We start from the raw sequence: 17,143 nt of genomic DNA, 5'->3' as shown, positions 1-17,143 counted from the left end.
TACTCAGAATTTACAAGGTTTGCCAGCAACTCTGCTAAAAACAGACAGAAAATAGAGAGTGAGGCTGAAGTTTTAGTGACAACAGGCAGGTCTGAATTCACTAAGTCACAGATACCATCAAAACAGATTCTCTGGGGAGAGCCTCTCTCTCTTTGGAGAAGTCTTAAGACAATACTATCTTCTATCTTAATACTATCTTCCATGCTACCCCTCACCTTTGAGGGAATTCTCTTGAGAAAAATCCAGACAACTCCTGCCTTTTCAGCTTTCAAAGCCCTCCTTAACACTCACCTCTGTCATCACTCTCCTCAATGCAGTCCATCAGCCAGCTGCCTCTATGGCCTTTAAAAATCCCTTTGGAAATCCCATCTTTAATATAACTCTGAACAGTAAATCGTCTCAAAAGACTTGAAAATGTGAAAAATAGGCCTGGCAGTTCATTTTCTCTGATTTTTCAAACAAAGTAACTCCATGGGCTTCTATATATTTAACAATGATTCTGTTCCCTGCTCCTTCAATCACAAAACTTGTTGATGGAAAATGGGAGATATTTACCTTTTTAGTGGGCATTTTTATTTTAAGGAGTTCTGCTTCTCGACTGAGGACTTGCCAAGGCGCATGTATACGGACAAAACTCAGTCCTTGGCTCTTGTTCTGAAACATTAAAAAAAAAGGGAAAACAATGTATTTAAATACACTTGAACACAATGTAGTGCTAAGATCTCAAGTTGTCAGCTCCAACTAAATCATTCAACAGTGGGCAACAATCACAAGGAATATCCACCTTCTGCTACAGCTGAGGCTGCAAAGTGACATTTTCCTTAGAAGCTGAATCCTTTATGCTCTAAAAACCATTAATCTACTGCCTTCAGTGCAGCTGTGTGTGCACCAGGATGACAGAAAGCTACAGGTCCAGATTTAGGAATTATGTGAATGAGAAACCCCCAAGATACAGCTTTTTTAGCATATTGATATTTTAGAAGGAATCTGATTTCTTTAGTGGGCTTTTGTGTCCATCTGAACCAACAAGATAAAAAAAAAAAAAATCTCCTTCTCTGAGTGGGCTTCACTTCAGTTCTCATTTTCAATTTTGCCCAACTATTCTCCAGACACTTAATCACATTAGTGGCTCCTTACAGGGAATCAGGCCCAACCTTTGTTGCCCTAAATATCTGCAAACCTAAAGAAGACATAAAAATTTAACTTCTGAATAGAGATATGAGCTTCATATTTATGTAAATGATTGGTTATGCTGGTCAGGAGCATAAAATGCCCAAAAGAGCTTTGGCACAGACAGTTTTTTGCAAACTGCACAAAAGATGTCCTGGTAGCACATCTGAGCTACAGAAAGGCACCCTGAGAGCAGAAAGCAGCACCCCTGAGAAAAACATGAAAATTAAATGAAGGAAGGCTTAGACAGCATTTTCCTCAAAGTACTACACAAATCAATTGTATCAGTGAATTACAGGGATAAATGCCTATTGTGGAAATGTAGGGAACAAAAATCGTGAGGGAGATTAGAAAGAGAATACCAGAGAAATCAAGGCAATGAGCAGCTCTCACACTACCTCCCATACTGCACCTCCTTTTTGAGGGAATTTCCTTGACAAAAATCCAAACAATTCCTGCCTTCTCAGATGTCAAAGCTTTCCTGAAAACTCCTCTGCCATCATCCTCCTGAACACAACCTGGCAGACCATATCCTTTAGGGAAGGACATGGAAGTGGACACAAGCAAACTTTCAGGAGGAGTTTCTTCACTGAAAGCGTGGTCAGGCATTGGAAGGGGCTGCCCAGGGAAATGGTCAATCCCCATTCCTGGAGGTGTCCAAGGAATGCCTGGATGTGGCACTCAGTGCTCTGGGCTGGATGACAAAGTGGTGATTGGTCGAAGGTTGGACTCGAAGATCTTGGAAGATCTTTTCCAACCTCAATGATCCTGTGATTCAAAGGCTTGATTAATGCTAAGTTTAATGATCGTTCTGTGGCTGCTTCTATCTTTATGTAAACCCCAAACACACATTTACTGAATGCATCCTTATACTTCCTGATTAAGAAAAAAAAATTTAGATGGAAATCCTACTATTATTGCAATAACTTTACTCTTATTCCCCCTATAGGTGCGACATGAATGACAAAAATCACTCCCTCACCTTCAGCTGACATTTTTTCAGTGGACCAATGGTATTCTAAAGAGCAGAGTGAGCTGCAGAATCTTTCTACCATCAGTCCACTGGGGAAGTCAGCTTTAAGAGAAGGAAGGAAAAATTTACTGGGCATGAGCAGATGTTCTGGTAATCATTTGCTGAAAATAGATTAATAACAGATGAGAGGTTAAATTTCAGTGGGTGAAGATCAGGAGTTTCTTCTGAGCTTTTGGCTAAAATCAAGCACGTGTCCCTGTCTGGAGGATTATATTCCATGTTGGCAAGAGGAGGGACAGTGTGATCTAATTGGTTGCTTCCAGCTCGGGCTCATATGACTACACAGATTGCAAATAAAATTAGGCAAATAATTTGACTGAAATGACCAGATGAAGTATATGACCCTTGTATATTTGAACAAAAAATAAGTTGGAAAGTTGTGCTGTTCATGAAGTGATATCAGATAATGAGGAATCAGACCATTAAAAATCTTTAAAAGGCTCAAAAATCACCCCATAGTGGGAAATGGAAATTGAGATCATTTTAATAAACACTAATGCAAAGTAAATAAAGCAAGGAAAACAGAACTAGGTGGCTCCTCCTGCATGGAAAACAAAAAGATGCAGAGCAAAGGGCTGTTGGATGTTCACCTTGGGATTACTAGAACCACATCTCCCACATCTTCCTGACATTCACATTAATCAAAGAATTTTAAAATAAATTTGAAACCATCACTTTAATATCATAGCTCAAGAGATGAGCCATCTAGCTCATTTTCTATGGACTCACCAAAATAAAAACTTATAGGACTACTCCTCTGGTAAGACTCCTCTCCCCACTTTTCCAGGCTTCACCTGCAGCAGTTCCAGGTGTCTTTAAATGCCCTTTTTTCCTTATGATATCTGGCAAGGATCTGTTCATTTAACTTATTCCCAGAAGGCTTCTTGTATTGCAAGCATCTCCAAAAGTTAGAACTTGCTTTTCTCCTTGCCAAAGTGGATTTATAACTGTTTACTGGAGACACCCCCTAACTAGTGTCCTCTGATTAATCACCTGAAACAATAATTGTGCCCATGCTCATCCCTTTGATCTAATGAAATGCTGTCAGTCTTCTGTTTTGAATGCTCAGAATCACTCCTGCTGATTCATTGTGCTCTGGATGTGTCACTAAAGCCAACACGTGGTGCTGGCAAACAGTTTTTGTTAGACCATTCACTTGTTATTTAATCCAGCCATCCTTAACCGAGTCCTTCTTCACTTGCAGCTGATGTCCCACAGGACTTTATCCTTGGCCCTGCATTGTTCCATGTCTCCATCGCTGCACTCCCTGATTATATTATTGAAATTACGAAGTATTCCTAGTCAGATGACAAACAGATTTGTTGCTCTCCTGATCCTTTTTTTCCCCCTGTCAAATCTGTATTCCATATTACAGAGTTCTTCCAATAAGTTTCAAGAGTGGAAGTTTTTCAATAAATTCATTCAGAATTATTCAAGATATAAATATATCCTGGCTGCTTCTCTGTTTTCTGAAGCTGAATTCGGTTTTCCCATTTCAATAGGAAAGCTCAGCATTAAAGTCAAATGGAAGAAAATCTGGAAGGTCTGCTTTGCTTTTCAGTCAGCACGTGAAGAAAAATATATTGGGTATTTCTTTCAGTTTATTATGATTCTTAGCAGTCTAAAGCAGGGCTTTAACAGCAGCTATATTGCATTTTTTCTGTCTTGGACTGGAAATGTATAAGCTGAATAAAATTCTGATTTCTCCAAAGGAGACTTTTTCTATCTTTCCTGCCTGAACAGTAAAATACATTAGGACCTGCATCTGCTGCAAGTCTAAGATTTATTGCAAACTTATAACCATCAAGGCCACAGCAGAAAAAAAAAATTATGATAACTACAGAAGTTCTCATAGATATATATATAAAGTGATTATTCTTCTTACCGAAAGCTGAACATTCTGAAACATGGCTAGACAAGAATAATTAAGCAAAACTAAATTTATTTAGACACTTCTAATATGACTTAAATCCTAATATGGTACTAAAGGCATCAGGTTGCTTTTGTTGTTGGTGGTTTTTTGATGTTTTGGGGTTTTTTTATGGTGATCACACTGTTCCTCGGAACTTTGCAAATACAGAATTCATTGCTGAATGCTACAACTTAGTAAGTATTTCTTATCATTTCCTCATCATGAAATCACTAATCACTCCATATTTAATGAATTCAATTTATAAATGACTTATATATTAAAGAAATACTTATTTTTAAATACTTGTCCAAAGAAAAAATTTCTGTTGTGTATCTTAACAGGAGGAAAAAGTAACACCAAAAGGTAAAAAGAAGCTGAAAAGAAGTTATGAACTAACGTCTAAGGGAGTCCAGAGATCTGCCAATATTTCTAATGATTTTTTTTTTAAATATGGATAGGAAATGGAAAAAGTATAAATCATAAAACCCGAAGCATGTAAACTTCTTAGAAAAAAACCCAAATAACTGAACTTTAAATATGTTATCCCTCAGTGATTATTATATAGAAAAATACTCAGAGCAATATTTTAATGGCTTCAGTTAATACGACGAGACAACTTTTGGTAATGTAGCCACATTGGGAAAGTGACAGTGAAACAGTTTATAGTGAGGAAAAGACAGGTCCTATTAGCTCAGTAAAAGTAATCATCTTCCCATTAATTCCATCACCAAATGGATCCATCACGTCTGCAAATGCAATTGTTCAAAATTAATGTCTGTTCTCCTGATACCAGCCCTGGAAATTGAGGCAAATACCAAAGTGATGTGATAGTGCAAATAAAAAGCAATTTCTTGTTATTATCACAGAACTGTGGTCACCTTCATTTTACAAGAGCAGAGCCAAATGCTGAGCTATTGGCCCCCAGCACAGATTGCATGACACAGCACCACCAGATTCAGGCAGAGACTGCAAAATGACTGTTTTCTGCCAAAGAGATTGAATGTCTATCTGTGAAACGGTGTACTTCTGCTCCTAAAGTTTTGTGTCCGAGACACAAAATCGGTCCATCACCAATGATAGTGTGAGCCAGTTCCACTAGAAAAAGGAAGTGCAAGGCACTGGTCCAGGTGAGACAACAACACCCAGAATGTCCTGACATGGGCATGTCAGTCCAGAGCAACTCCCTGCTCAGGTTATCTTATAGCAGAGGCTGTATCCCATAATTGTAGGCTGGTAATTTAATACTGCCTCTTACTCTATGTGGACAACAGAACTTCCTTCTATCAAAAGGCTTTTGTGAAGATAAATCTGTCTCAGATTGGGAAGTGCTCAAATTTGGAACAGCTCTAATAAGGCAATAAACTAAGAAGACAGTGTGGATATATATTATGCAACTTATAATTTTCCTATTTTCCTTCAAAATAATTTTTATTTTTTGTTATTTCTCCAGGATATAGATTTACCTCACCACATGGAAACACAGACATTCTCAAGGCCTTAAGCAAAGCTAAAATAATTTACACATTTTGAGTTTGCTTTTCTTTTACTTAATTTCTACCAATAGTGATGGTCTTGTTTATTTTGTTCTCTTACTCTCATGTGTGAACATAAACAGTTAAAGAATATATTAATGTGTATAAGCATAGAACAGAACACCTGGTCATGAAAGATCTGGCCAAAACACCTAAAAAAACCCTTCATAATCTCAATTTCTTAGGTAAAGCACTGTGGAATGAAACAGTTGGCTTTGCTCATCTTTTGCAATGTTTCTTCATGGCATTCCAGCCTCTCCAACCAAAATCTTCCCACTCATGTACAGACAGGATGTGTCTCTGAATGGAAGATGATACAGGAAGCCTAAAAACACAGGTGTGCTTCCCCTGAAGATGGAAATTTTTAATGGCAAGGAACAAAATGAAAATGAGCTGCTAGAAACACAACCACAAATGTAGAATAGATTGATAAATCTGCCAAATTAAAAAATAAAAAAAATCCAAGGCACAGACCTGTGCATTATTGCAGTGTTCAATGCAGGATCTACATGCAGGTGAGTAAGAAATATGCCAGGATTGTCATTTATTTTAATTCCTTCTAAATACGCATTTTGGATGAAAAATATTACTGCACTGTCATCAGTATTTGCCAAAAGTTTATCTCTCTCCACTGCAGCATGAAAAGCATGACTTTCAAACATGAAGCAAAATCATCCCTAATTATTGAGAATAATTTTATCAGCAAATTTTTCCCGTGTCAATGACATAAATTTGTTGCTATAAAACCTGGCATAATTTCAACACATCTTCTGACATTGAATACCATAAATAATAATTATAAAATGTAAAATCGAGTGTCTCCCCACCCAAATTAAGCTGCCTCAAAGACGAAGGGAAGGCTGTGTCTACTCTACCACCTCCTGTATTTTGGCAGTATCAGCAGAAAATCACGTAATCAGCTGGCCTGGCTAGATTCAGTGCCAAATTAGCTGAAAAATAAGCCAATATTCTGTAGAATACATCATATCAACCTTTATTATCAATAATAAAATCAACAAACATCTTGAGGCCAAAGAGTTAACATTAAAAAGGGCAAAATGTAATTCCTCTTGAGGGAATGAGACTCACTAATCTGCACAGAGATTTATGGCCTAAACAATTTTCCAGATGAAGCAGCAAGATCATGGAAGTCAATCTTTAGACCAGATAACAGGCATGTTACCAGTGGGGGGATTAATGAAACAGAGACTGAACCCTCACTCGAGCAAACTCAATTTCAAGGGAAAAAAGGAATTCAAGAAAAAAGAAAAAAATTTAAAATACTTAGGACTAAAAAAACAGAGGAAGGGTACATTCAAATATTTCTCCATCACTCCATAGTTAATCTGGGAAGTTAGCAAATTATCAAATTGAAGGGGTGATTCAATTTTGTGTTGAAAGATTTTAAAGTTGAATTCATTCTTAGCAAAAGTACTTTAAGGAGCATTCTATCATTTGAAAGTGTTAACAGATGGTACAATTGTATTTAGTTTAATAAGAGTGTTCTCCTAATCAGAGGCTACAAGCTTTGCCAGGATGGTGTGGCCCTTCAAGGTCTCTCTCTCCAAAGATCAGTAGCAGTAAAAGGAAGGTTGGCTGTGTTTGTAGGGGCTTGATTGGGAGGGGATTAAGATGAAGATAATCAAAGTATCTGGGCTGTTTGCTGGCAGGGAATCCAAAACCTCCCTGGACAACTACAGCCTCACTGCAAACAGCAAGAGATGGGGGACAGGCAGGGGCAGTCCCACAGTAGCATCACATGACTCATTTTGGATAAGGCAAGAGGTCCAGGGGTGGAGAAATAATCAGTTAAACAACAAGAAACTGGGTAGGAGGAGAACCTGCTGGAAAAAAACCAAAAAGTCAAGAAGGGGATTTTTCAGTGTTAGTAGTATCCAACATGAGCTTGAGTGGCCTGGAGAAAGATAAAGCAGATGAAGTTTTTCGGGGTAGAAAGCATAAGGACAGACTGTGAAAAATTGTAGAAAAGATTTGTAAGAGCTTAAACAATGGCAAACAGCTCTCAATGTAAAGAAATGTAAACCAATATATCAGTGGGTTAAATCCAGATTCACATATAAGACACTGGGCTCTGATTTCACCAACAAAAAATCCTTTGAAAAAGAGCAGCTCAGTATTTCCAAAGAGCCAAGAAGTAAATCAAAGTTTACATTTTATTAGGAAAGGTACAAAGACTGAGGAAAAAATATTCAAACATCCACATCTTGAACTCAATGTGCAATTTCTGCCTCCTCACCTCCAAGGAGGTAAGTTAGACCAAAAATGGGTTCAGAGGACCCACAAAAGCCTTGTTATGGCATCTACATAGGAATTACTGAGGAGACTGAGACCCTTTGTTCTGGAGACTTGAGGAAGTTATTGTGGAAGTCTATAAAATCCTGCGTGATAAGGAGATGGGGTGTGGATGGATTGCCTGGAGTCTCTTTCAGTGCAAGGGCCTCAGACAAAGTCAAATTAAAAATCAACAAAAGGACATAGACATCAATGCAGCAGAGAAGTACTTCTGCCTTGTGGGTACAAAAATTGAATAACATTTTAAGAAGAAACTATTCCAGACTTTGGGATAGAGATTCCTAGACAGTTCCTAGGTGGGCAAACAACATCACATGGGGGAAAAAGCACCTGAATTGAACACAGCTGTCACCAGAAGAGTATCAGAGTAAAAGCATCACAGAAGTTTGCACCAATCCTTCTGTTTCCTAATCATTTAACCACTGCAACTGTTGCAGTACACTGAAGGAATCTCTCACACCACAGGACCATTTTATGGCAGAATTGCCAATTATGGAAAAGCAGTTCCCCACCAGCAAGGCACAAGCCTGCTCCAGATGAAATGTGGAGCTGAGAAGCTCTACTGGGTGTTTTCAGGCTCTGCAGATGATTAGAAGGCATCAAGAGCAGCAGCAGCAGCCTTGAAATCTGAGCAATTCATCAAGCAGAGATAAATAGTTGCTTGAAATGCTGCAGCTGAGACAAGCACAAGGAGCTTGGCAAATGGGCTGGGACTCAGTGTCCAAGAAATACCTCAGTCCTAGATGGAAATTGCAGTATTAGAATATTTCTGGAGCTCTAGGGGACCCAGCACCCTCAGCTAATGTGGTACCAGGGCTCAGAACAGTATCTTCCCACAGGAGCATGGGAATCACTGCAATCAGCCAGTAAATAGACAATATTGGATTTTCAGGAATGTTAATTAGCCAGCACGTTCTAGTGATCTCTGCAGAACATGCTGAATTATCAACGCTTTTGAAAACCAGGCCTCAATACACTCAGTTTCCCAAAAATATGGTCCAAAGGGAATCACTCTCTTCTTCATCACCATAAATTCAATCACTGCCGATGGAAAAAGGAAACACCAGCCAGTCAGAATATATAAGTACCAGTTTGCTCCTTTGTAACACTAAAATTAAAGGAGGATTATTAAAAAATCTGTTGTCAAATCATTATAACTGAAATACGAATTTCATTTTCTGTTGTGGTTCTAAGAATAAACAGCCAGCAAACACCAAAATACCAATGTTTGCTATAGCTTGACACATTAGAAAGTTCTAGGTTCTCCAATACATTTCACAACAGCATCCAACAAAAAATATTTTAGTGTGATTTTACTTTTAGCTTGGCATTGAAATATGACGATTTATGTGGAAAGCTGAACAAATCACTTGCAGAGATGTAAGGGTCAAGTAGGCCATTAACTTTCAATTATTAAAAAGATAATTAGGAGATAGAATGCAGAATATTAATATTAACCTGATACACTGCCAAAGTGTTTTATGCCATGAGGGAAATGAATTAGCAAAGGAAAAAAAAGTAAGATTTGTTATTCCAATCCTGGTGGCATCACACAAATTGAAATTTACAGGAAATCACTACCAGGTTTTTGTAATAAATGTGGTGCTATACACTGATAGCAGTAAGTACCTTCATCTTCCACATCTTAAAATCCATTTTATGTCTCATTAGAAGTACTCTGCATTTTGTCATTTCCATAAATCTTTTTGCTTGGTTTACATTAGCTCACTCAAAATCACACAGTAATGCTGCTTGCACTCATGCCTTTAAAAATATATATACAATAAATGGCAGTGAACATTTTTGAGCTTTTGTTTTGGCATGGTTCTGTCATATTTTTCCTCTATTTCTACCATAATAATTTTCTGCTAAATATTGGAAGCTCACAAAAAGGAGACCAAACAATAAAGCCACAAACACACTCCGCTAGGCAGCAACTTAATAAGAGGAAGATATGCTCAGCAACAGAATATCTAAATCATGGAACCATAGAATGTCCTGGGTTGAAGGAGACCTTAAAGATCATCTTGTTCCAACCCCTGCCATGGGCAGGAACACTTTCCACTGTCCCAGCTTGCTCAGAGCCCCATCCAGCCTGGCCTGGAACACTGCCAGGGATGGGGCAGCCACAGCTGCTCTGGGAAACCTGTACCAGGACCTCCCCACCCTCACAGGGAAGAAGTTTTTTTATAATATCCAATCTAAACCTGCTCTCTGTCAGTGTGAAGCCATTGCCCCTTGTCCTGTCACTCCAGGCCCTTGTCCAGAGTCTCTCTCCATCTTTCCTGTGGGCTCCCTTCAGGCACTGCAAGGCCACAGTGAGGTCACCCCAAAGCCCTTCCTTGCTGGCCCACAATATTTACTCTCCAGTTTGGTTCCTTCCATACATCCTGATGGTGGCTCATGACTGCCAAGTCAAAGCTTTCAGAAACCAGTATATATGTCTTTATACTACTGTTATCAAGGCCTGCAGAATGTAGCCATCATTTTTATAGCCCTGATGGAGTCACACTTAACCTCACATACTAAGAGGGTACTTTGAGAGAATTCACGAACAGAACATATGGGAAGTGATTTCTGGAGTAAAAACTCCTATGCCAAGCTTTGAGTGCCTCAGAAGGGTGTTCTCCTGAGGCCTTAAGAGACTCTTTGCTTGAGAAAGAACCTCAGGACACATTCTCATAACAAACTGCCACAAAATTCACTGTCCTCTGACCTGGCATCACTTGAGAACTGTTGCATATATGAATTGTTCAGTGTGATCACATTTCAAGTGACATCATTACATTTATAACAAAGGATATATCAGGACTGAGGTCAAAAGGAAAAAGTGGTTGGGTTGTTTTGCCTTTTTATTTTCCTTCCACTTGCTTTGTCAGTCTTCAGTAAACAAAGATGTCTCAAGCAAAACTTGGGTCCCTTTGCAGGGGGCATGACCAACTCTATCAGTATTAGTTTAATGCTGATCACAAAATGATTTTGGTTCCTGGCATGCAGTAAGGAAAGTATTCAGAGATGAGAGATTTAATCTGCGAAACTGGGACCAAGAAAAACAAACAAGGAAAAAAAATAGCAGATTTAAGCAGCAACTGACAAATGAAAAGAGATGAGGAGACCAAGGCATGAAAAGTTAGATGCATATATCAGCTTGCTAAAGAAACAATACAAAACATTGTGCCTTTGCCTTTCATTATTGCATATCTATCCTGGCACTTCTATTACACAAATATTGCACTTGTGGTCAAGGATAAATTAAAGGCATTGTGACATCCTAACCATAAAGTTCTTTGGTCAGATCAAAGTCTCATTTGCACAAGTTTGATAGGACAGCACATATCACCCTATATTCCTATTTGGATTTATCTTGGCTACTCTGTTCTATTTTCTTATGCGCAAATTATAATCTTGGTAATACAGAATCCATTTTCTTTCTTCTTTTTCAGAGCTGAATAATTGGATCACTGAATAACTGAGCTGGATCCTCATCTGTGGTACACCCCAACAGTAGTATAAATAGCTGTAACCACACAGATCCAGATCTGGTTATATAACTTGTGCACATGATGGGAAAACATTAAAAATATAACTTTAAATTTAGCATTCACTCTTAAAAATACTGAGTGGGGCTTTGGCCAAGAAATTCACACATCAATTGCAGATAACTAAACAGATGTTTTGGCTAAAACAGCCTTCAACTGGGACATTCACACGTATACACTGGTAATACTGATAAGATATTACAATTTTAGAGCTTTCTCAAATTTTGCTTTAACAAAGATTGTTAACTAAATATTTGCAACATGTGTTAGGTCTTTCCAAATATTTATAAAGATGGTTTACAAAAAGAAATGCAGCTATTTTCAATGCTCCTTTTGGACTAGAAGCACAAACACATACAAGTTTGCATAACTTTGAAAGTCTAAAAAATGCATTAAAACTCCTTGTGTCCACATGTAAGTATAGATATACATATATAGATATAGATATATGCACACAGTTATTTATAACCAAATTAGAAATCCCTGCTTGAACATCGCCCTTCCAGGGAAAGTGCTCTGGTGTTCAAATCTCCTCCTGCCCCTGCCAAAGAAATAAACACCATTTGGGCTTTTCATATTTCCATTTCCACTCCAGCACATTTTGCCTGCCTGAAATTAATATGTATCACTGTATCAATGTCTAATCATGATGCATTTGTCCAACCCAGACTTCTGGAGAAAATTAATAGCAAATTCATGGCAGTAATGCACCTCTTGCCACCAACTGAACAAAAGACATTGTTAAGTAAAATTTAATAACTACAAAATTCTACATAACTTGTATTTATATATGATTAGTAACGAAAGTTCTATACTTTATAAAAAGTGGTCTATAACAAATACAGCTGTCAGTGTTACAGGCAAGTGGCAGAAAAAAAGGCAAATTTCTTGGGAGGAAGAAAAGCTGAAGATTTACATCAGGTGTGTGCAGGTAAAAGAAAAACATTTTAAGAACAGAGGCTGTGGAAAGCCGATTTGCAGTTGTGGGAAATAGATGTATAGAGGAATACAGACATGCTGCCAAGGGAAAACTTCCCATTTTTCATTCTCATTCCCCTTCACACAAATGCTTCTACACATTTGTTGCCCAGAGCAGCTGTGGCTGCATCATCCCTGGAAGTGTTCCAGGCCAGGTTGGATGGTGCTTGGGGCAAGCTGGGATAGTTGAAAGTGTCCCTGCCCATGGCAGGGGGGTGGAATGAGGTGGCCTTTAAGGCCTCTTCCAACCCAAACTGTTATGGGATTGTAGGATTTGAAAACCCATTTTACAGTGAAATAACATAGCATTCACTTGGTTTTCACCTCCACTTTTCCTGCTGTTTTCTATTCAACAGTAAAGGAGAGGAAAACAGAGCTGGAAACCAGAACTGAAAGGAGCCCAGATAGGATGCCAGGGAACACAGGAACAAGAGGTCCTATGTCAAAAAATACTTTCAGTCCCATGACAGTTCTTGGCTAGTTAAGTCTGATTCCTGTCTCTTCTCTCATGTGTTTAACAACATTTTAAATTTAACAAGAGTTACTCCTTCTAAAAGTAATTTCCCAGCAGTTTTGGCATTGACATGGAGAATGACACAGGTATGAGTCCTGCCAGATTTCACTTCAGGAACCGCAGGAGGTAATGGCAGCTCCTCAAGCTTCTGTCATTCCTCTGAACAGGCATCTGAGAATCAGGATGAACTTTGCTCTTCAAAGGCACCTACCCCTTTATACTGATTAGACAAAAACGCATCTAAATACAGGTACCTGGAATGGAGTATCAGGCATTAGGAGTTTACCTTGTCCCGTGAGTACTTCACAGAGCTCTTAGATCTGTACTAAGGAAATGCCAGCAGCTCAGAGAGGACATCCCGCCCCTCTGCCCAGCCCTGGGAGGCACATCTGGAGAGCTGTGTCCAGCCCTGGGCTCCTCAGCACAGGAGGGACAGGGAGCTCCTGGAGCGGGGCCAGCGCAGGCTGCAGAGATGATTTAGGGCCCGGAGCATCTCTGACAGGGAAAGGCTGAGGGAGCTGGGGCTGTCCAGCCTCGAGAGGAGCCCCAGCTGAGAGGGGTCCTCAGCCCTGGGTGTCCCTGTGAGCAGGGAGGGCTCCGAGCAGGGCCCAGGCTCTGCTCCGGGGGCCCAGCAATGGCACCAGAGGAACGGGCAGGGACTGAGCCCAGGAGGTTCCACCTGGACATGGGGCAGAACTTCTGTCCTGGGCAGTGACCGAGCCCTGAACAGATTGTCCAGAGAGGCTGTGGAGTCTCCTCACTGGGGATGTTCCAGAACCAGCTGGACACAATCCTGTGCCCTGTGCTCTGGGATGGCCCTGCTGGAGCAGAGAGGTGGGAACCACTGACCCTCTTTGATCCCTTTCAGCCTGACCCATTCTGGGATTCTGATTTGGTCTCTTTCATTTCTTCCACTTTCCCATCTCTTTTCAAGGGTCCAGGTAGCAGAAGGATGCCCACTGCCTTAATTCCTGGATCCAGCTTACAATTTTTGATGTATGATTCCTTGGCTTTTTATCATGGTTTTAATTACACTAGAGTGTTCTGTAATTATATGCCAATTATTTTCTTTGATAATTACCACTGACACGTACAAGTGCAGGAATACGTTTAAGGGCTACCTATTAGTCTTTCGTGGTACTTAAAACTCTACAACATTAACAAAATTGGTTTTACATTGTAATTACATGTGCATCTTTTTATGAAATAAAGGAAGTGAGAATTGCTAGGCACATAGTACATGACTATGGTATTGGGTTACCAATCATTATATTATAAAACCACACCTACTTTTAAATACACCTACTTTTATATTTGAAACTGAAATGTTTAATAACATCATCTAGCAAGTCACCTGATACATGGCGTTTGTCCTGCCAGAGAGTCTGAGCATTATGAAGATATGGAAATTAACAACTATTTACAGCTGGATCTTGGTAAATTTTGCATTCTTTGTGCTGGCTTTTCTGTGAAGAGACTTGCCAGTTGGTGACCAGATGGGACAAAACATCCCTAAACCAACAAATACTTTCCAGGAGAGTCACTTGCAAACTGTGGCTCACAGGTGGAAAACAACCTGGGGTCCCTTGTGGTGCAAGCTGTGTCTTAGGTCGTCACTGTGGTGCACTGTGGTGCCTCCTGCAACACATCAGGTAAAAAGTAAAGCAAGTCCTTTAATGAGCACACTTTGGTGCCTCACTGAAGCTGAACTTGGCCAGCTTTAGGTGAGCAGTTTCTCAAGGACAGCTTTGAAACAGGACCGAATAAGAGAAGAAGAAAATTTTGCATAGAAGTTGCTGAGAGAGAAGCAGTTGGGAGAAGTACGAAGTCTGCCTGTCCAGCTGTCCCAGCTGTGAGTTTTCTCAATGGACAGGATCACAGTTCATGAAATATTCTGAGTTGAAAGGGACCCACAGGGGTCATCAAGATGTCTTGGATGTTGTGACTTCACACAGGCCTGTGAATGATGGCAGTCAGTGGGCCATCAGCTGGTGGGAAGTGTGAAGGGCTGACTTCACACCAACCAAAGAAAGATACAGTGACCCTGAGGAGTGGCAGGATTTCCAAGATTTTAAACATGAACAGTGGAGGGATCTTTCCAAGGAAAAAACAAATAATTTCCCCTTACTAATCCGAACATGATGCAGGATATGGAAGGAAGAGCATTGTGGACAGAAATGGAGCACCCTGTGGTGGCCAGGTGAGCAGGAGACTGGTGTGAAGGGACAGAGAGGAATATACAGAGGCCAGAAGCAGGTGAGCAGGTCAAGCACTGGTGAGGTGAAGCAGGTACCACTCATTGACCTGTGAAAGCTGAGCAGAGCCACTGCAGGCAGAGAGTGAACATTATCCAGTGAACTCACAGGGACCTGTGACAAGCAGGGAGGCTTGCCAGGGCTGTGGGGCACCACAGCAGGTTGACTGTCCTGCAAAAGCTTGAAAGTACCCTCAGTTTAACAAAAACATGGTATGAAATTTCCTAGGTGTCGCTAACCAGAGCGTGCACCTTGAAAGGGTGGAAGAGCCTTCCAGTGACCTTCCTTAGGGACATAATCTTTAGGACATTACTTTGTTTTGATGACGTAACAGGGCTCAGTGGCAGCTGAACATTTGCACATCTTCAGAGGCAAGCAAAGAACGATCAAAGCGTGCAAAATGAAATATGGAATATGAGAGTTGGAAAAAGAGCAAGAACACCAGAGGCTTCCAAGACAGGTAAACTTACAAATGAGTGAGGATCATGGGAATGAGGCAAGCAAGGGATAGAAACAATGACACTTAAATCCAGAAAAATTAAAATTTGAAAACCCTGTGACTTCCAGGACATGCATGGAGATGAAACTTTTAAAGCATTAGGAAACTCATGTCACCCTGTCACCCTTCACACTCTAACCAGTTTCAATACAAGCAGACTTAGGACTTTGAGTGACTTGAGGAAAAATCCTAAGTATAGGATGGGCAGTGATATCTTCCCCATTTTGAAGAGATTAAGGAAAAATTACAGGAGTTTGAACAAGCACTTTGGAGGTGTCAGCATGGAGTTCTGCTTAAGTATTTGCAAGACCTTGAATATATATATTTTATATCTCTGAAATGTTAATTTTTCTTTGTATTACTAAATTACTCCAGGTAAACCACAACTGAGCTTAATGAACATGTAGACAAAGACTGGAGAGAAAGTCCCCATGTCCCAGTTGGGACATGACTAAGGGAAGTGCAACTGGGCTCCCCTGGAAGTGAAGGATGTTGGTATTTTTCCAGAGTACTGTGTTGGCTCCTACCTATGAAAAGCAATGGCCAACTCTACATTTCCAGAAAAATGCTTCTATTGGTGTCTTTTTGTTCCCCCTGAAAAGTTGCTGTTCCCCCATAAAAAAGAAGTATTAGTCCACATAGCTGTTCAGTCATTTTCCCACTCTAGCTACAAGTAGCTCGTTCTGTCCCAAATATATTTTGTTATATTAAAATTTATTTTACCAGGAGACATCTTATAAAACTGCAAGATCATCTACTGAACTCCACCTCCAGGATTTCCTTAAAAGTACAGTGTATGGGTTTCAATCCTTTTAGTGATTCTACAATGCTTTGAAATTATTACAGAATCCAGGAAATGAAGGGAGAAGCAAGGGGAGAACTGATTAGTTAATTTCTAGATGGCAGAGTTTAAGCAAACATATCCATTATCAACATATACAAAAAACCCCACAAAAATAACAAGAAGCCCCCCGAAAAAAGACAACCAATAAAAACCCATGCACCTGTTCAAAAGAAATAATTTTGTCCAGCCATTTGGTTTCAGAGATGAAATCACTGTTACATTAATGCTGACCTGGAATAACTGCACAGAAATTATAGAATATTACAGAATGAGCACAATATTACATAAACCAAGATCTAACATGATTTTTTTTTTTCCTTTGGCTCGTTACTGTGAGCACATACCTGTACACAAGAGAAGTTCAAGAGGGCACAATTTTATCAGCACTGTGTACCAAGGAGAGAACCCATCCAGAAGGGTAAATTTTCCATGCTGTGCATGGGGATTTAGCCACCAAACTCTCATTAATGCTAATGAGAACCATGCAGCCCAATGCCACCCTAAATTATTTTTTTCCTTGTTGTTCTCTTCAGGACAAAATAATGGCTGACCTG

At 39.8% G+C, this 17,143-nt stretch overlaps 1 protein-coding gene across 1 annotated transcript in view; it reads right to left on the bottom strand.

The window, feature by feature from the left end:
- Positions 1–17,143, bottom strand: part of ANO2 (anoctamin 2) — a 146,167-nt gene that overhangs the window by 114,212 nt on the left and 14,812 nt on the right. The window contains exon 4 of the mRNA XM_066319578.1: positions 556–654. Within this exon, the coding sequence (XP_066175675.1) occupies positions 556–654 (99 nt within the window). The remainder of the gene's footprint in view (positions 1–555; positions 655–17,143) is intronic.

Source organism: Sylvia atricapilla, chromosome 5 (assembly GCF_009819655.1).
Source record: "Sylvia atricapilla isolate bSylAtr1 chromosome 5, bSylAtr1.pri, whole genome shotgun sequence".
NCBI classification, from domain to species: Eukaryota; Metazoa; Chordata; class Aves; order Passeriformes; family Sylviidae; genus Sylvia; species Sylvia atricapilla.
Note: the sequence above shows the minus strand (reverse complement) of the source record. Positions and strands in the feature narration are given on the sequence as shown.